Source organism: Cebus imitator, unplaced genomic scaffold, assembly GCF_001604975.1.
Source record: "Cebus imitator isolate Cc_AM_T3 unplaced genomic scaffold, Cebus_imitator-1.0 Scaffold148, whole genome shotgun sequence".
In the NCBI taxonomy this organism is placed as follows: Eukaryota; Metazoa; Chordata; class Mammalia; order Primates; family Cebidae; genus Cebus; species Cebus imitator.
Window position 1 is genome coordinate 38,245 of NW_016107463.1, and position 21,059 is coordinate 59,303.

Genomic DNA, 21,059 nt, shown 5'->3' on the forward strand with positions numbered 1-21,059 from the left:
AGAAGTCAACCGTCTGGACTGCTTAAGATATGAGCTATCCACAGCAATCCCTGGAAGCATCTTAGCATTACAAAATACTATAATAGAGACTGAGGTTCTCATCTTGCTTTTTATTCCTGTCTAACCATAGTATTTCATTTTACACAAAAATAATGTACTAAAAGTTAAAAAGACAAAAATTACATGTAAAAGCAGAATTCTACAACTACCAATATACATGTATAATACTGGCCAATCTTTCCAAATGTCTATTTCAAATAAAGGACTTTGTATATATTGCTTTTGCATTTATTAAAAAATGACCATTTTCCAAGTTCTTATCACATAAAGGGGAACAAGGAATGTGTAGAATGTAATTAATGAAATCCTTCCTTATTGCAAGCTAACCTATTTTTCACTTTTACACACAGCACTGCAAGGAACACCACTCTGCATACATTTTTTTCTCTATTTTGGATTATTTACTTAGGATAGTATCCCAGAAATGAGATTAGTGGGTCAAAGGGTATGAATATATTACCAAGCTGCATTCCATTCCATACTCCACCAACACCACAAGAATATACTCATTTCATGACAACAACTTTATCTTAGGCATTGGTTAAACTTATAATCTAGTGATTCAAAAGTTGTGAAATAGCACCTAATTTTAAAATGCTAAGGAAAACAATTAACAGAATAATGCACCATTTGTCCATATGCTCCTTCAGCATTTATCTTTATATGACTTTTCATAAGTCATTGAGCTTTCTAAGACTTTTGTTTGTACATCTCCAAAATAACAAGACTGCATCAATTTCACCAGTACTCAGGGCAATGAAAACTGAAGAAAGTGGAAGTATTTCTGACACACGAGATTGGCAAAATTTCAACACTGAGGTTTCAATGACAGATTACAGAGACTGGGCAGTCTCTAATATCACTGTGGGTGTGTGCATCTGAAAGTAATCTGACAGTGTCTATTAAAATTATTATTAAGTATATGTACTCCTTAACCCAGAAATCCAACTTTTAAGACTATCCTACAGAAAAAAGGGCAACAATAAGAAAGAACATTTTATTACAGGATGGTTTATAATGACAAACCAGAAAACCAGAACCACGTGAAAGCCCATCAATATGGGAATGGTTGAATAAGTAGTAGTATATCCACAACATGGAATATTAAGTAGGAATTGGAGCCAGTGTATAAATTTAGAACAATATTCATGATATATTGACATGTAAGAAAGCAAGGTGCTAGGTGATGATCACATTATAACTTTAATTTTTAAAGGAAAAACCTCTTTATGTATTATAAGCATCTGTGTTTGTCACTACAGAGAAAGGCACAGAAGACCTTTCTCATACGGCAAACTAATAACAATAATTTCTTCAGATGGGGGAAGGAGAAATTATTCTCTTCATATTCCTCTGTATTATTTGACTTACTACTGTTTGCTCATTGTAATTTTAAAATTCCCATAGATAGCAGGGATTTTTTTTAAAGCAAAATTGTACTAGATATCTCTTAATTTCCAGTTAACTCCCAAAGCATATAATTCCATGAAATGAGGTTCACAAAGAGGTCACTGAATCTTTAATGAATGGTTAAATTATGTTCAATGGCCACAAGAGTATGTAATATAGTTTTGTAAGGTTTATAGCAAACATAGTTAATACTCTTTTTTTTTTTTTTTTGAGACAGAGTCTCATTCTTTCACCCAGGCTGGAGTGCAGTGGTGCAAGACTGGCTCACTGCAGCCTCTGCCTCTCAGGTTGAAGCAATTCTCCTGCCTCAGCCTCCCGAGTAGCTGGGACTACAGGCACACACCACCACACCTGGCTAATTTTTGTATTTTTACTAGAGACAGGGTTTCGCCATGCTGGCCAGGCTGGTTTCAAACTCCTGACCTCAAGTAATCCACCCGCCATAGCCTCCCAAAATGCTGGGATTACAGGGGTGAGCCAGCGTGCCCAGTCTAATACTTTTTAAAGTGTTGAAACAAAGGGGTAAGCAGGAAAAAAAAAAATTAACTCATGCTAAATACCTCAGCACCACTATCCCCAAATTCTGGATAAATGAAACACTGTATTAGTCAAATCACTGAGCTCTGCGAACAATTCCACCAAATGTGTGTGAGAATGTACAGTGAACTCTTCTCCCACACACTCCTAGAGTCATTCTAGCAAACAGCAACAACCAAAAGAAAAGAATTCCAATAAGTACTCAAAGAGCAAGAATCTTACTAATCTCAATTTCCTGTCTAAAATAGGAGGCCAGGCGCGGCGGCTCATACCTGTAATCCCAGCACTTTGGGAGGCCAAGGTGGGCAGATCCCTTAAGCCCAGAAGTAAAAGACGAGTCTGGGCAACATGGTGAACTCATTTCTACAAAAAATACAAACATCAGCTAGGTGTGGTGGCGCACACCTGTAGTCCCAACTATTTGTGAGGCTGAGGCAGGAGGACTGCTTGAGTCTGAGAGGTAAAGGATACGGTGAGCCATGATCACCCCATCCAACTCCAGCCTGGGAGACGGAGCAAGATTCTGTCTCATAGAGAGGGGAAAAAAAAAAAAAGGAAAAATCACTAAAAAGCATTCTAGCTCGTCTCCTCTCTAAGGAAGATCTTCTGATCAAGAAGGAAAGGCATTTTCGGAGGGACAGGCCCATCCTTTCAATGTATCTAGCTAAGCTCAACAGTTTATTCAATGTGAGTTACATTTCTTAAACTTTGGCCCTTATGGACTAGAACTATTCACACAAAGTTTAAAAGGACACATTATCAATGTAAGAACTTAAACATTCATGAGTAAGAGCAATATTCACATGTACACCCAGCTTAGCGGAAATGTCATCGTTCAAATCAGTCACTAGCCACCACAGTAAGGTGGGTTTTTTAAATATTATCATCACTTTTGAAATTAGCCAGGAAAAAAAAAAAAAAAAAAAATCAAACCTTAAACACTGCTCAATTAAATAACTGAAAAGAGTCCCATTTTTAAACATACCATGTCTACAATCTTCATCAGCTTGCACATAGTTTTTCTGCAAAATAAAAGATACAAGAAAAAATTAAGTAGTTCAAGAGCTGCTTTTAACAGAGGTGTTATCAAAGGGAAACTTGGCTTTGTTTCAAAGTTTAATTATTAATGTAAACTTAATATTCACAGAGCAAAGCTAACACATGTGCTCTCTGAGGATTACAGGGCACTCTACAAATAAACATCATAGTATACTTCCTAGTCCATGGACTTCCACCCCTACTTCTCACCTTCTCCAACTCACCAGCACCTCCTTCTCACCAGCACCTAACTCACCAGCACCTCCTTCTCAACCAACAGCTTTACTGAGAAAACTGAAGCCACAGAAGAAAATTTTCAGACTGTCACCACCCTGTCTACCCACTTCCCAGCATACACTCTGTCTTCCTTCTACCTGTTAGCAGACGTACTCCCGTGCTCCCTTCTGAAGTCAACCTATGCCTGTGCAGATCCACTCAGCTGCCTACGCAGGCACAGCACTCCAGCAAGCCTCCTCGACTTGTCCTACATCATTAATTTTTTGCCTTTGATTGCTTAATTTCTATACAGAAATACGGTTATTCTCCCATCTAAAAAAATACTTCCCTTGACTTTACCTCTCCCACTAGCTACCATTCCTTTTTCTTTTCTGTTTGCTTTTCCTTTCTCTTTTTTTTCTTTGGTGTCTCTTCATGGCAAAACTCCTCAAGGGTTGTCTATGTTGATGTATTTCCATTCCTTTCCCCGATTCACTCCTAAGCCCTCTTTTAAGCAGACTTTTACCCACTACTCCAAGGAAGCCACTCTCATGAGATCACCAGTGACCTCCACTGCATCCACATGGACCCACACGGATTCACATGCCCCCACTCAGACACAATCTCATGGCTTTATTGGCAGCTGCTGACACCATTCAACATCTTCTCACTTGGGCACACTTCCTTCCTTCATGCGGCCACCAGGACTCCTTACTCTCACACTTTCCCCTTTCCTCATGGCTGCTCTTTAGGTTGCTTTGCTGATTCCTGCCCTGCTCCTCAACCTCTTGACGCTGTAGCAGCCCAAGACTCGGCCCTCAGTCCTCGCCTCTTCTCTATGATGCTCATTCCCTCCGTGATTCTACGCAGGCTCAAGACATCACACAGCACTTCTGTCCCACACTCTTCAATGACTCTCTCTCCCAAAGTCCATTCGTGCATATCAGACAGCTTACTCAGTGTCTTCAGCTGGGTGTCTGAATGACATCTCAAACTTGGTATGTCCAAAACTGAACTCCCACCTTCTCCCACAAAACCTTCTCCCCAGCTGTAGCCTTCTAACCCCAGTTGAAGGAAACACCATTCTTCCAATTGTTCAGACAAAAACAATCGAGGTAAGTAACTGCAACTGCTCCCCCTCATTCCCTGCATTCAATACATGAGGAAACCTGATTGCTCCTACTTTCAATGTATAAACCAGAACCTAGCTACTTCTCACTATCTCCACTGCCACCACTTTGATCTGAGCCACTCCGTCCTGGATTATTCTAATAGTCTCCAACCTACTCTCCTTGCATCAACGCTTATCCCTTTACAGTTTATTCTCCGCACAGAAGTCAAATAATTCCCGTTGAATTAGATCACGTCAATCCTCTGCCCAAAGCCCTGCAAAACCTCCCCAACTCACACAGAATAAAAACCAAAGTCCTTTCCACAAGCCAGCAGGCCCCACAGGCTTTGGTCCTCCCACCTCTCCACCGTGAGCACTCTACTCGGGCCACACTAACTCCTAGCTTCTCCTCAAGCACAGCAGGCAATGTTCTGCTACTGGGTCTGTTTCCGTTGCCTGCAATGCTCTTCCTCCAGATTTACTCATGGCTCACCCACTTGCCTCCAGTTATCACCTTTGCAATAAGGCCTGCCCTGACGACTCTATTTAAAATTGTAACCCCATCTCTAATCCCAATACTCCCAATCTCCCCTGCCCTGTTCTCCTTTATTCATGCAGTTACTACCTTTTAACAATCTATGGTGCTTATTTTTTTTTTTGAGACCAAGTTTCGCTCGTTACCCAGGCTGGAGTGCAATGGCGCGATCTCAGCTCACCGCAACCTCCGCCTCCCGGGTTCAGGCAATTCTCCTGCCCCAGCCTCCTGAGTAGCTGGGATTACAGGCACGCGCCACCATGCCCAGCTAATTTTTTGTATTTTTAGTAGAGACGGGGTTTCACCATGTTGACCAGGATGGCCTCGATCTCTTGACCTCGTGATCCACCCACCTCGGCCTCCCAAAGTGCTGGGATTACAGGCTTGAGCCACCGCGCCCGGCCGGTGCTTATTTTTTATGTCTATTGTTTATTTTCTGTTCCCCTACTAGAAAAAGTATCATAAAGAAAGTATCTTTCTCTTTCATCAATATATATAACAAGAACTTAGAATAGTGTTTAGTACACAGGACATACTCAATTAATACTTTTTGAGTGAGTGCATAATCCAAAATGCCCTACAGTAGTACAATTTTCAAGGTTCAAAAGCATAGTTACCTTGCCATCAAAGATATTCAGCAATCAGCAGCCACTTCACTCACATCTCTTTGGCCCAGAATTAGCTATTTGTGTAGTCCCCACTCAATGAAAAAGGCCATTTTACATAGTTCAGCACTGGCTTATTGACGGTGTTTACTCACCAGTTGCAAAAATGAGGCAATTCTGTAAAGAAGACTCTCGATTTTGATGCGTTCTATTTCCAATGGACAAGGCCCTGTGAAGTCTGCCATGGAGTACTGGCCAAGAGAAAGAAGGGCCTCTGTGCAGTGCTTGAGGGCCATTTCATAGTCCTGCCTCTTCAGTGATTCACATGCTTGTTCACATGACTTTTCAGCTCTTCTGTCTTCCATGACTCAGGGACAAAAATCCTACAGACAGAGAGAAAGAACAAGAGAAGGTTTTAAAAACTTATTAATTATAAATTCTAGCCCCATTCCTATCTCAGCTGGCTTAATTATCTATCTGAATACTCTCAGCTAGCCTTTTGATCAAGGTCACAGCTAAGCAGCAGCTATTGATGCTACAAAATCTATACTTCTCTTTGATATTGTATGAAGTCTTTACTAAGATTCAGGCAAAATGTCAATCATAAACCAGGATCATACCAACAATATATTAAATTTATAAATGAAATATGCCTGTGAATACTGCAAAGTACACAACAAACCATAAAAAGGATTCCCTTTTTTAACCAAACGGATAAACTTTTTACATCCAAACCTCCAAATTTCAGTTTCCTAATTTCAGTCTCACAGTTCTATGACCATGACTGCAGAAAACCAAAATCTATACCATGCAGGATTCTTTCAAACCACCAATTAAAAAACTGGTTGGAACTGTTTGAACTGTCCATTAATTCAACTCAACAAACATTTCTCAAGGGCCAGGCCCTGTGCTAGCAGCAATGAATGCAAAGATGAGGCATGTCATCACTGCTTTCAAGAAACTCAGACTCTAGCAAGAGAGGCAAAGCACAAATGAACAATTACAAAAAAAGACTTATTCCATCTGCCTAAAGGCATGAGCTGATTGAAAAGGTGAAAAGGAGTTCAACACACAGATGATAGGGAGGGCAAATGCGAGTTTTTCAGAGAGAAGAGTTCAAGTGAAATCACCAAGGGGAAAAAATACACAGCTTAAACTCAAGGTACATTAGAAGAGTAAGAGAGGCTAAGAATGACCTCAAATGTCACGACAAGAAGCTAGGGTTTTATTCCATAGGCAATGCAGCATGATGAAATGTTTTTAAATAAGGAAGGAATCTATCAAATATAAGTCCTACCAGCTCTATAAAGAACTGGTCAGAAGTAGAAAAAACCACAGGCTTGCCACAGGTGAAGAAATGGCAAGCACTGCCATTAGTTAAGAGATCACCAAAATAGTCCAAGTAAGAAATAGTGGGAGGTTACACATTGTTTCTCCCCCCAGCTATATCACTCATGGCAGGAGCAGAAAACTTGGACAGAGAAGACCTAACTCCTTCGACCTGACATTAACAATACTGCTCCCAACAGTCACTTTTGCTGACCATCTCTGTCAATTTACAGATTGCTTTTTGTGCCTGCATCCCCCTTCTCTCTCTCCTGCTCTTCCCTACCTTCCACCTTAACCAGCTGGCCTCACCGTACTTCTTTGTCCCTTCTGCCTGCCTCCAGCCTACATGTTTTCTGCCAGCCTTCCTGGCTTTGATAATGACACACGGCTCTGCCCCCTCCTAGCTGTGCTGTAGCCATCTGCTGTCAATAAACTGCAGTACAAGACGGGGGGGGGGGAGTGCAGCCCATAGAGAGTGGCAGGAGGCAAGATGACAGACATCTGTCCAAGCCCCTTCAGCTTTTGAGCTTCGTGGTCTACCAAAACTGTAGAAATAGCTAAGCAATGAGATCAGAAGTGTTGAAAAAGGACTTCAACAGTATTTGTCAGCATTTGTTCAATACTGATGATTTATACATGTGGTACAATATAATATTCTCTACTTTTCTCAGTTTGAATTTTTATTTTAACACTTTTCTGTCTCACTCTGTTACCCAGGCTCTAGTGGAGTGGCACAATCACCGCTTACTACAGCCTCAACATGCCAGGTTCAAGGGATCCTCCTAAATCAGTATCTCAAGTAGCTGGAACTACAGGCATGTACCACCATGTCCAGTGAAATTGTATGTATGTATGTACGTATTTGTAGAGATAGGGTCTCCCTACATTACCCAGGCTGGTCTCAAATTCCTGGGCTGAAGTGATCCTCCTGCCTCAGCCTCCCAGTGCTAGGATTACAGGAGACAGCCACTGCACCAAGCCTAAATTAACACTTTTAATATAAAAAAAGAAATCTGTGTTATTAAGATAACCCCCCCCCAAAAAAAAAAGAGTACTGTGTCCTTGGTCTTTACCTGGTTTCCCTTCAAACTCTCTCAGCTTTCCTTTGGGGGACTGTAACTCCGAGTTTAGCTGAAGGGGATTTAAATATTTAAGTCATAGTTGGTATGTATGCCTTTCATACAAACATATATTGATTTGGGTGAAATCAATTATTCATCAAAGTCAAAAATAATGTCTGTATTACTACAGCAATGTTGCCCATTAGACAAAGAGTGGTATTACAAAATAATTACTATCTGATGATATAGTCCAGATATAAAATATCAATGCTATTAACATTTTGGGTGCAGTAATTTTTTGCTGTGGGCCATTATGTGCATTGTAGGTTATTTAGCAGTCAGTACCCCTAGTCCCTACCAATAGATGCCAGTAGCACATCCCCTGACTTGTAACAACCAAATATATCTCCAGTAACTGTCCGGAGAGGGCAAAATCAGCTCTAGTTGAGAACTACTAATAAAGACAAGCATGCACTGCTTGCCAGATAACAGCAATAACCAGAGGCCCTAGAATTAGCAAATCTTCCCTACAGAACTCCCAGCCCTAGACATACAGAGAATCCCTGCCCTTCTTGTACTGTGTCACTCTGTAAGGTTGGTGCTTGCCAACCCCACAAAGTGACACATCTAGACAACTAATACAAAAAGAAGTAGTAAGAAAAGCAAAGCTAATAACATACCAGATAAAATCTTTCTTAGGAATGAGTGTAGCACAGTGATCCAGTGCACAGAGTGGGAACCAGAGGACCTGTGTTCAGAATTCACCAGCTGCACCACTCTCCAGCTGCATGGCCTGGGGCAAGTGGCTTAACATGGATTATTTCAACTTGCTCACCTCTAAACTGGGAAGACAACTAATACCTACCTCCTAGGGTTACTGTAAGGATTAAGTGAAATAATACGTATAAAGTACTTAAAGAAATGCCTGGGACATTAAGTGCTCAGTAAGTGTTAGCTACTATTATGTCTCTAAAATTCCTTATTTTTGCTTTATATAAAGTTTTTTTTTTTTTTTTTTTTTTTTAAAGAGACAGAGTCTTGCTGTGCAGCCCATGCTGGAGTGTAGTGGTGCAATCATAGCTCACTGCAGACTCAAACTCCAGAATGATCCTCCTGCCTCAGCCTCCCAAGAAGCTGGAACTATAGATGCATGCCACCACACCCGACTAATTTTCTTTATTTTTTGTAGAGACAGGGTCTTGCTATGTTGTTTACCCTAGTCTTAAACTCTTGGCCTCAAAAGATCATCCCCCTTTGGCCTCCCAAGTGCTGGGATAACAGGCATGAGCCACCACACCCAGCCTATATAAAGCTGAAAGCACTTTACTGATCTCAACATATAATACGTATACAAAATAAAGTATTATTCTATGTAATTACTTTACCTACTTGAAAGAGGAATTATTTTCACCTATTTTCTCCATCTCAATACACTGGTAATGATTACGCAAAGAATAGCCATTGGAGAAATAAGTGTATCTGCAAGTCACTGATAAGGACTAGCTAAACCCTAAATCTGGCTATGAGGGATGATCACAAAGACCACTATCAACATCAATCACCAAACACATTAGCCAGAGAGATCTCGATAACATTAATATGTAAGTAGATATTAAGGGCTGAACTATGAATTTCAGGAGCTTTGAGAGGAAATGACTCAATTTATGACCCAGATGCTTTCCTCTGAAGTGGATAGCTATCCCAATTACCTTTGTTAATCAAGTCCCAATAACTAGTTTCCAAGGTCTACCTGAATCATAGTAGGGTCACTTAGCTATAGTGTGGATCTCAATACAACGCATGCTCTGTTCAGTTGCTTTTTCGGGTTTGTCAGAAAACAGCATGACTTACTATACTCACTCCTTCTGAAGAAGCTAAAGTGGTTTCTCAAACATAAAAGCAAAACTGTCAAAGTCAAAATGAGAAAACATCTCAGGCCATGCTAAAATGAACTATGGATAATATGCCGTGAGAGATCTAGGAGGACTTCTAAACGAGGCCAGCTCCCAGATACACTTCAAGAGTACAGTTGACATCCCTGTCTAGAACACATCGCACATCTGTATCTATAGTACAAGATCCTGCTTCCTGAACATAACAGCCAGATCCAAGGGCAGATACTAAGTTGGGTCTCTAAGGATCTTTCCCATGGGAACAGAGTAGCCCAGGGAATGGAAGTTACTGCCACTGAAGCTGAGTCACATTAAGCACACCAGTGTAGGAAAAACACCACATTCACCCATTGCTAAGGTTCACCCCACCTCTCTTGACTCTTGCTCTTCCTGTTTAAAATTATCCAAACTTTTATCAAAAGAACATAAAACACAAGGAACATTTACTTGGAGGATGTGACTTCACAGGCAAGAAAGCTGAAATCAGAAACCAAGACTCTAACCCAAATCCACTAAGTCCTCTGATCTGCTGCTGGCCTATAAAAAGATACTAATACCATGCAATGAACATTAGTTGTTTTGCCAACAAATACCCATTCCCTTTCCTGGTAATAAAAGCCCACAATTTCCCTTTGAGAATTCACCTCTCCCCAACTCTTAGACCATGTGGTTCCTGAAGAGCTAACTCCTCCAGGGATGCAGGATGGCATGTGACACTAACTGGCCAATCCGAGCCTCATAGCCCTGAGCACAGGGATTGGCTCAGGGTAGGACATATGACCCTATAAGAGCCAATGAGACACTGTGAGACTTGCTGAGGCTTCTGGGAAAGAAACTGATGCTCCTTCCAGCTGAATCTAAATTCTGAGAAGCCAAGGGGGGTTGAATGTACTGCAGCCATTTTTCTTACAGTGTCAGCAACTGAAGTCTATACAGGAAAAAGCACAACTGATTCACAGGGAGAAACTGAGTCCTGATGACATCACCTGACCCTGAATCCAGCTCTGGCTAGTGGTGCCTGGACTTCAAAGTTAGGTAAGCCAAGAAATTTTTTTCTAGCTTAAGTCAGTTTAGGCTGAAATTTCAGGCAGTTGGAACCAAGACAGTCTTAATTTAGATAGATAGATAATCTGATCAGTACCAAATGAGCTGATAATTGTCTTGTAAAACAGTGTATATGCAATTATTAATAACAATGATCATGTTATTTATTACTAATAACAGTAAGTGTAAAGAGAAAAAAATAAGTAAGCATGGGAGACAAATGGCTTAGTGTGACATATGATTCTTCTGTGTCTTAAAAATATAAGCCTAGCTTTCCATGCTGATAGTGCTTACGCAAACATGCTGAACATTCCTAAAACCCACCGGACTTTCTGTAAGAAGTGTGGCAAGCACCAACCCCACAAAGTGACACAGTACGAGAAGGGCAAGGATTCTCTGTATGCCCAGGGAAAGCAGCGTTATGACAGGAAGTAGAGTGGCAATGGTGGGCAAGCTAAGCCGATTTTCCAGAAAAAGGCTAAAACTACAAAGAAGATTGTGCTAAGGCTTGAGTGCATTGAGCCCAACTGCAGATCTAAGAGAATGCTGGCTATTAAAAGATGCAAACATTTTGAACTGGGAGGAGATAAGAAGAGAAAGGGCCAAGTGATCCAGTTCTACGTATCATCTTTTCTTGTATTATGAAGATGATAAAATCTTGAGTTTATGTTAAAAAAAAAAAAGTATATATATATATATATATATATGCCTAAAGCATTTGTTTTAACAACATATAAAGTTACTTCAATAATAATAACAACAACAACAACATGCTTCTACTGAATGTTCATTGTGTGCCAGATGTTGAAAAGGTTATATGTACATGGCCGGGTGCGGAGGCTCACACCTGTTGTCCTAGTTCTCACGAGGCTGAGGTAGGAGAATTGCTTGAACTCTGGAGGTGGAGGTTGCAGTGAGCTCAGATTGCACCACTGCACTCCAGCCTGGACGACAGAGTGAGACTCTGTCTCGAAAAAAAAAAAATTATATAAAATTATATGTACATAATCTAATTTAATCCACACAATGACCCTATAAAGTAGATACTAGATTATTATGATTATCATTCCCATTCACAGATGAGGAAACTGAAGCACAGAGTTAAGTTACTTACCCAGTTACACTATAAACCACAGAGGCAGGATTCAACTCCAGGCAGTCAGACAGCTCCTTTTAGCCACGATAGATTCTGAGCCCACAAGCAACTACGGTTCTAATGCTATTCCAATGGAGTAAAAACTCAAACTCAAGCACTCCCAAAAGCACCAAATGTGACAATATCACCATTTTAATTCTGAAACAGGGTTAACATAGTTCTGCATTACAAAAAGTACGTCTGTGTTAATAATCACAATGTTAGTGACTGTCATTTAAAAACATGTAAACAGACACACACACACACACACACACACACACCCCTAAGCCAATTATCTCCTTGGTTAAGCAAAAGTCCTATGTATCCCAAAACTAAGGAGTACATTAATTAGCGCCATCTTTCCCTAAAATGGTAACATTTGCATTCTTCCACAAAAGTCAACTTTCACAGAGTATCCCATCCGTAAGTTACTTTTTACCACTTTTATAGAACAGAAACTTGTTCTAAAATTGATCCATCTTAGCAAAATCTGACAAAAGGGCAAAATCGATAAACTTTATCAAAATTAAACATTTTTGTACTATACTATGAAAGATACTGTCAAAAGAATGAAAAGACAAACTAGAGATTGGGAGAAATTTTGTGCAAATCATATATTTGAAAAAGGATTCCAATCCAAACATATAAAGAACTCCCAGCCAGGTGCAGTGGCTTACGCCTGTAATCCCAGCACTTCAGGTGGCCAAGGCAGGCGGATCATGAGGTCAAGAGATCGAGACCACCTTGGCCAACATGGTAAAACCCCATCTCTATAAAAATACAAAAATTAGCCAGGCATGATGGCGGATGCTTGTAATCCCAGCTACTCGGGAGGCTGGGGCAGGACAATCGCTTGAACCCGGGAGGCGGAGGTTGCAGTGAGCCAAGATCACGCCACTGCACTCCAGCCTGGTGACAGAGTGAGACTCCAACTCAAAAAAAAAAAAAAAAAAAAAAAAAACCTCCCAACACTTAGCAATAAGAAAACTAACCAAATAAAACTGGGCTAAAGATTTCAACAGACACTCCACAAAGAGGCTATAACAATAACAGATGAGCACATAAAAAGATGTTTGATGTCATAAAGCCAGGATTAGATACCACCACATACCTATTAGAAAGGCTAAATTAAAAATATTGATAACACCAAGTGACGTAAAGTAACTGGAACCCTCATACACTGCTAGTAGGAATATAAAATCATTTAGCCACTCTGGAAAAAGGGTCTGCAGTTTCTTACAAAATCAAATATGCACACTACATTATATGACCCAGCAATCCCCTTTGCTCCTCAGACAGATAGAGAAATGAAAACTATGTTCACACAATGATCTGAACACAAATGTTCATAACAGCTCTATTCATAATTGCTGAAAAGTGGAAACAATTCAAATGTCCTTTAATGAGTGAACAGATAAACAGACCTCTTTGTGAAGTAAAACTACTCAGCAATAAAAAGGAACAAGTGTTCAATATATGCAATAACTTGAAATAATCTCAAAAATATTATGCCATGTAAAAGACCCCAGTCTCAAAAGCTTACATACTGTATCATTCCATTTATAAAATCTTAATCTCAAAAAGATAAAACTATAGGAATTAAGAACAGATCAGTGGTTGCCAGTGGGTACGGGTTGGGGAGGAGCAACTAGAAAAGAAGAGAAAGAGGGAGTTTTTAGGGTGATGACACTGCCCTGTATCCTGACTGCGGTGATGGCTGCACAAGCTATACATGTATTAAATTAGTAAAACTGTATACCAACAAACATCAATTTTACTATGTGCTAATTTTTATAAAATTATAAAAATTATTTTTAAAATATGAATCTGAATGTCTCAGTTGACATGATTTTTTAAAGCTAAAAAGGAGATATAGAAGGATAAGTGTGCTGTGAAGAAACAGAAAACCCATGCACCTCCCTTTCTGCATATACAGTATAGGTTTTACAGGCAAGAATGGAGTCTCAGAAAGAACCTCTCCAAATGGAACAATGACTGAGCTCACTTGGCACAAAATGTAAAATACTTTTGAAGAATTCCATCATAGCTAGATGGTTGGTCCAGAACCAAAAGTAAATGCTGGAAGAAAAATGAAATCAATCTTTCTACTCCAAACCTCTGTCTGTGACAGTAAAAGAACCACCAGACCACCTTGAAATCAAGTCATGAAATATACTTTTAGTTTAAAAATCAGTTGTATTCCTCAAATTAGCATCTCTTGTTAATGTAGTTATGGTCTTCTTTGATCTCAAAGACCAATCCTTTGTAATAGACCGACTTTAAGCAAAAGTAAACTGATCAAATAGCAGGATGTCACAGTAGTAAACTATAATTTCTTCAATCTAAATTCAAGATGATTTCTCCATCTCTGTCTTACACATTTGCCTGTTAGAAAAAAAACTCTACCACATAATTAACTTAGGTGGAATAAATCAGACTGCATTTGAAAAGGTTGTAGAAGACTGATGAGTTATGTTAATTAAACAGCATCGCTATCTCCTTCGACAGAAATTACTAACATCCATAACTGGTTCTTAATCAGACCCCAAGATATCTTTACTTATTAGACTATATGCCATGTAAAAGACCCCAGTCTCAAAACAATATATATAAACAATAAAACTTAAAGGACAAATATAATAAAATACATGTTTCTTTATATTACAAAATAAAAATTTAAATTAGAAGAACTACTAGAAAAAATTGTATATCCACATTTTTTAAGCTAGTTATTTGCCATGAATTCTTCTACTTTGCTTTCCTTGTAGAAATTCCATTACTAACCTGAAACTAGAAAGCAAATACACTTTGGGAGGCCCAGGCAGGCACATTGCCTGAGCTCAGGAGTTCGAGACCAGCCTGGGCAACATGGCGAAACTCCGCCTCTATTAAAAATACAAATATTCAGCCAGCCATGGTGGTGGACGCCGTAGACCCAGCCACTTGGGAAGCTAGACACAAGAATCACTTGAACCCGGGAGGCAGAGGTTGCAGTGGCGATCACAACACTGAACTCCGGCCAGGATGGTAGAGTGAGAGTTTGTCCCCCCAAAAAAATGTTTATCGTGACCAAATAAAGAAAAGCCAAATTGACACTTTTTTTTTTTTTGAGACGGAGTTTCGCTCTTGTTGCCCAGGCTGGAGTGCAGTGGCGCAACCTCCACCTCCCAGGTTCAAGAGATTCTCCTTCCTCAGCCTCCTGAGTAGCTGGGATTACAGGTATGTGCCACCATGCCTGGCTAATTTTGTATTTTTAATAGAGACAGGGTTTCTCCATGTTGGTCAGGCTGGTCTCAATCTCCCGACCTCAGGTGATCCACCTGCCTTGGCCTCCCAAAGTGCCACCACATCCAGCCAATACATTATTTTTTTTTTTTTTTTTGAGACAGAGTTTCGCTCTTGTTACCCAGGCTGGAGTGCAATGGCACGATCTCGGCTCACCGCAACCTCCACCTCCCGGGCTCAGGCAATTCTCCTGTCTCAGCCTCCTGAGTAGCTGGGATTACAGGCACACGCCACCATGCCCAGCTAATGTTTTGTATTTTTAGTAGAGACGGGGTTTCACCATGTTGACCAGGATGGTCTCGATCTCTTGACCTCGTGATCCACCCGCCTCGGCCTCCCACAGTGCTGGGATTACAGGCTTGAGCCACCGCGCCCGGCCCAGCCAATACATTATTAAAATAACCTAAGTGGGACCTGGTACAGTGGCTCATGCCTGTAATCCCAGCATTTTGAGAGGCCAAGGTGGGCGGATCTCGAGGTCAGGAGTTCGAGACCAGACTGATGAACATGGTGAAACCCCGTCTCCACTAAAAATACAAAAATTAGCCAGGTGTGGTGGCATTTGCCTTTAATCCCAGGTACTCAGGAGGCTGAGGCAGGAGAATTGCTCGAACCCAGGAGACAGAGGTTGTAGTGAGCTGACGTCGAGCCACCACACTCCACCTGGGTGACAGAGCGAGACTCTGTTTCAAAAATAAATAAATAAAATTTAAAAAAAAAAAAACAACCCAAGTGAAGAGGAAGAAAGCATATCAGAATGGGCCCCTCTTCCCCACTGAGCAGTAGGGTCCTGGTGAGCCAGTGGGGCTAAGCTGTATCATGCTTCCTTAGGGAGGAAAAGTATCACTTTAGAGATGGCACAATAACTTTGAAATGCCTATAAAATAATGTCAAAGCTCATTACCAGATATCCAGGCCACCAGTAATCTGGCTACAACCCCAACACAGGCTCCACGTCCACAGGCCTCTGAGACTCTGATAACATCGATCCCTCTGCCCAGAACATCCTTTCCTCACCTCTCTCTGGACCTAAATCCTACCCAGATTTTAACCAACACTTCAAGATCTATTTCTCTAAGATGCTCTCCTCCCAAAACTAAAATAGCATTACTTCCTACCGAATTATTTGGCCTCTGAGTCATCTATTATCTTGAATTAAATGTATTGTGTAAAATGCCTTTCTGCCCAATACAACTATCTTATAGAGTCCATTTTATACCATCTTTATCCCAATGACAAACATTCAATTTACTAAAACCATTCAATAAATAATTAAATTTCCCAAAGATGACCTAAAATAACCTAAATGCCAAGCATTCCAAGAACTGTCCTGTTTCAAATTCAGTTATCATTAGCATGTCAAGTCCCAAAGAGGCATGTTGTATTACCTTTAAGTTCATCTGCATTTATCCAAAACTGGAATCTATATGGTCCTACAGTATACACAGGCAAAATATTCTGCAAAGTAGTTTTATTCTCTGTACTGTACTTAATATTCAACCAGACTTGCATTTTTCTCTAAAACATAAAATTGCTGAGTATGCAAGAAGCATTACAAGAGAGACTAAGCCTACAGAGAAGAAAACTAGAAACTAAAATCATCGACCGTGGTCTATTTTGAATAATCACTTTCGTAGAGGTAAATTCTCTGAAATTCCAGAATAAATGGAATTTAATATAGTATAAAATGTTTTAAATACGTACAAGAAATATCCTGATGGGCCATCTGCCATCTGTTTTAGTGACTAAGATTAACTAAATTTTCTAAAAATTATATCAACAACTAAAATTGAGATTTTTTTTTTCTATCTATTATTTTTCCTGATCCATTTTTCAGGATTTCCAAAAATTCTGGAGCTAGCCTTCTTAGTTTCAAGAATTCCAAATTATTTCTTGAAGAGTTTGAGCCTCTTCCAAATCATTTAACATGCTTATTAATTAAGAAGGATATGAAGAAACAAAACCCCATACTTAAGATGCAAGCAGGCCAGGTGTGGCTCATGCCTGTAATCCCAACACTCTGGGGGGCAGAGGCGGGCAGATCATGAGATCAGGAATTCGAGATCAGCCCTACCAACATGGTGAAACTGTATCTCTACCAAAACTACAAAAATTAGCCGGGCGTGGTGGCACTTGCTTGTAATCCCAGCTACTTGGGAGGCTGAGGCAGGGAGAATGACTTGGACCCAGGAGGCAGAGGTTGCAGTGGGTCAAGATCACACCACTGCACCACTACACTCCAGCCTGGGCAAGAGAGAAAGAGTCCATCTCAAAAAAAAAAAAAGCAAGCAAATTATACTAAAAGGCTGACTTCTAGAAAGGTTACTGCTTGCCAAGAAAATTATATTACTATAAAACATTGTCTATCCTTTTTATTTCTTCTTTTCCCTTCCAGATTATCTGTGTAGACACAGAATCACATTACTACTACCACCACTACTACCACAGACCCTTAAAGGCCATCTTCAATTTACCAACAGATTATGTTCTAATGCTGTATTTTCAAATCAGACTTTAAAACTCAGAAAAGAGTTTTCTATACAGTGTTAAAAATAAGGTCACTGAGAAGATTTCAAGTGACAAAAGCAAGTTACAAAATAATATATGTGGTATAATACCATTCTGTAAGTAAAAACAAACAGATCATAAAATAATATAGTCTGTCATCTCATTTTTGTAAAACATGTAAATATTGAATATTTTGCATAAGAAAATCGGGAAGGATAAGAAACAGTCTAACCATGGAGAAAATATCAGATAAACCCCAAATTGAAGGCCATTCTATTAAATACCTAAATAGTACTCCTCGAAACTGTCATGAAAAACAAAGTATGCGAATATCACAGACCAAAAAAGACAAAGAAGACAAAACAGCTACATTCATTGCAGGTCTGGATAGATTCTGAAACAGAAAAAGGACATTAGTGGGAAAACTGGTGAAATCCAAATAAAGTCTAAATATTAGTTAATAGAAATGTTCCAACAATGGTTTCGTAGATTTGACAAACATGCCATGGAAACATAAGACGTTAACAATGGGGGAAACTCAGTAAAGAGTTTACAGGAACTCTGACTTACACTTTTAACTTTTCTGTAAATCTAAAATTATTCCAAAATTGAAAGTTCATTACAGGCCAGGTGCGGTGGCTCATGACTGTAATCCCAGCACTCTGGGAGGCCGAGGGGGGAAGAGGGTGTCACCTGAGGTCAGGAGTTCAAGACCAGCCTGGCCAACATGGTGAAACTGTCTCTACTAAAATTACAAAAAATTAGCCACGCGTGGTGGCGGGCACCTGTAATATACTAGCTACTAGGAAGGCTGAGGCAGGAGAAATGCTTGAACTCAGGAGGTAGAGGTTGCAGTGAGCCAAGATCACACCACTGTACTCCGGCCTGGGATACAGAGTGAGACTCCATCTCAAATTTAAAAAAAAAAAAAAAAGTTTATTACAAAAATAAAAGTGGATATCTCTGGGTGGTGCCATTACAGTTTTTTATTCATCTGTATTTTATAATTTTTTTTTTCGAGACATACATAGTCTTGCTATGTTACCTAGCTGGAGTGCAGTGGCATGATCTCAGCTCACTGCAACCTCTGCCTCCCAGGTTTAAGTGATTCTCCTGCCATAGCCTCACAAGTAGCTGGAATTACAGGGACGAGCCACCATGTCCGGCTAATTTTTGTATTTTTCTTATAGACAGGGTTTCACCATGTCGGCCAGGCTGGTCTCAAACTCTTGACTTCCTGATCCGCCCGCCTAGGCCTCTCAAAGTGCTGGGGTTACAGGCATAAGCCACCACGCCCAGCCATGTATTTTATAGCTTTTAACAAGCAGCAAGTTTCACTGTCATGGAAAACAAAAAGACTTAGTCCCAGAAGACTTAAATTAATTTGCCCAAAGACACAAAATTGAGGCAGCACAGGAATTCTGGAATTAATCCTCTTTCTCTTTACTCTAGACCCCATAGAGAGACCTAAGAACATGCCCTATTAAACTTTTTGACTCTCCTTACTTGCTAATACACAAAATTTAAGGTCACCAAATTACTTTTGCTTTACCATTTGCTTCACTGTAATTGATGCAGAGGGAGGAAACAGAGGAAACAATACTGAGAGCTGTTGAAGTTGGACAGTGGGTACATGGGGATTGATTACACTCTTCTTTCTGCTTTTGTATGTCTGAAAATGTCCATAATAAAAAAACTTTTAATTAAAAAATAACCAGTCTCGCCAACATGGTGAAACTCCGCATACACTAAAAATGCAAAAATTAGCCGGGCATAGTGGTGTGCCCCTGTAATCCCAGCCACCTCGGGAGGCTGAGGTAGGAGAATTGCTTGAACCTGAAAGGCGGAGGCTGCAGTGAGCCGAGATCTTGTCACTGCACTCCAGCTTGGGTGACAGAGCAAGGTCCCTTCTCAAAAAAATAAAAATAAAAAATAGGCCGGGCGCGGTGGCTCACGCCTATAATCCCAGCACTTTGGGAGGCCGAGGCGGGTGGATCACGAGGTCAAGAGATCAAGACCCTCCTGGTCAACGAGGTGAAATCCCGTCTCTACTAACACAAAACATTAGCTGGGCATGGTGGCGTGTGCCTGTAGTCCCAGCTACTCAGAAGGCTGAGGTAGTAGAATTGCTTGAACTCAGGAGGCAGAGATTGCGGTGAGTCGAGATCGTGCCGCTGCACTCCAGCCTGGGCAACAAGAGCGAAACTCCGTCTCAAAAAAATAAAATAAAAATAATAAAATAGGCCGGGTGTGGTGGCTCACGCCTGTAATCCCAGCACTTTGGGAGGCCGAGGCGGGTAGATCACAAGGTCAAGAGATCGAGACCATCCTGGTCAACATGGTGAAACCCAGTCTCTACTAAAAATACAAAAAATTAGCTGGGCATGGTGGCGCATGCCTGTAATCCCAGCTACTCAGGAGGCTGAGGCAGGAGAATTGCCTGAACCCAGGAGGTGGAGGTTGCGGTGAGCCGAGATCGCGCCATTGCACTCCAGCCTGGGTAACAAGAGCGAAACTCCATCTCAAAAAAATAAAAATAAAAATAAAAATAAAAATAAAAATAAAAATAAAATAAAGTCCTCACTCCCCAACATAACTATGCCACTTCCCACTCTCTGTTGAGCACTGCTGCCTGGGTTAGGAAACACCACAGCTGAGAACCGTCAGCATTTTTCAGTGTGAAGCAGAGAGGAAAGTCATGGACTGGGAATCTTGAAGCTTCCATCTTGGTTCTGCTTTAACTGTGAGACCTCACTGATTCCTCTAACTTTTCAGGGCCCTAAACTTCCTTAGCTGTTGCCCCATTAAATCTCTGAAGTTCCTTGTAGGATTTAAATTCTGATTCCAACTTTCTACAAGCTCCTTAAACTCAACACAATCAAAACCAAATTTGTCTTTATTCTAAACTCCTAAGAGTCATTCTCCCTCGTGACTTACCTATTTTTTTTCCTTAATGTCCCATTCTTCCAGCCACCCAACCATAAAAACCACAGCCTCATCTCTGACTTGAGTTATAGAACTTAGGGGGCTGATGCCTATAATCCCAGCCCTTTGCCAGGCCTAGGCGGACAGATCACTTGAGGTCAGGAGTTCAAGGCCTGCCTAATCAACCTGGTAAAAACCCCCCCATCTCTACTAAAAATACAAAAATTAGCCGGGTGTGGGAGCAGGTGCCTGTAATCCTAGCTACTCAGGAGGCTGAGGCAGGAGAATTGCTAGAACCCAGGAAGTGGAGATTTCAATGAGCCAAGACAGTGCCACAGCACTCCAGCCTGGGCAACAGAGAGAGACTC

At 40.6% G+C, this 21,059-nt stretch overlaps 1 protein-coding gene and 1 pseudogene across 7 annotated transcripts in view; one reads left to right on the forward strand and one right to left on the reverse strand.

Annotated features, from left to right (window-relative positions):
* LOC108314094 (probable helicase with zinc finger domain) overlaps positions 1-21,059 on the reverse strand; it is a 69,489-nt gene that overhangs the window by 37,987 nt on the left and 10,443 nt on the right. For all 7 annotated transcript variants that reach the window (XM_017542823.2, XM_017542828.2, XM_037743588.1 and 4 more), the window contains 2 exons: positions 5,668-5,895; positions 2,993-3,029 (listed from right to left, as the gene is read on the reverse strand). In XM_017542823.2, the coding sequence (XP_017398312.1) occupies positions 2,993-3,029; positions 5,668-5,877 (247 nt within the window). In that variant the 5' untranslated portion in view covers positions 5,878-5,895. The remainder of the gene's footprint in view (positions 1-2,992; positions 3,030-5,667; positions 5,896-21,059) is intronic.
* On the forward strand, positions 11,124-11,565 carry LOC108314096 (annotated as a pseudogene).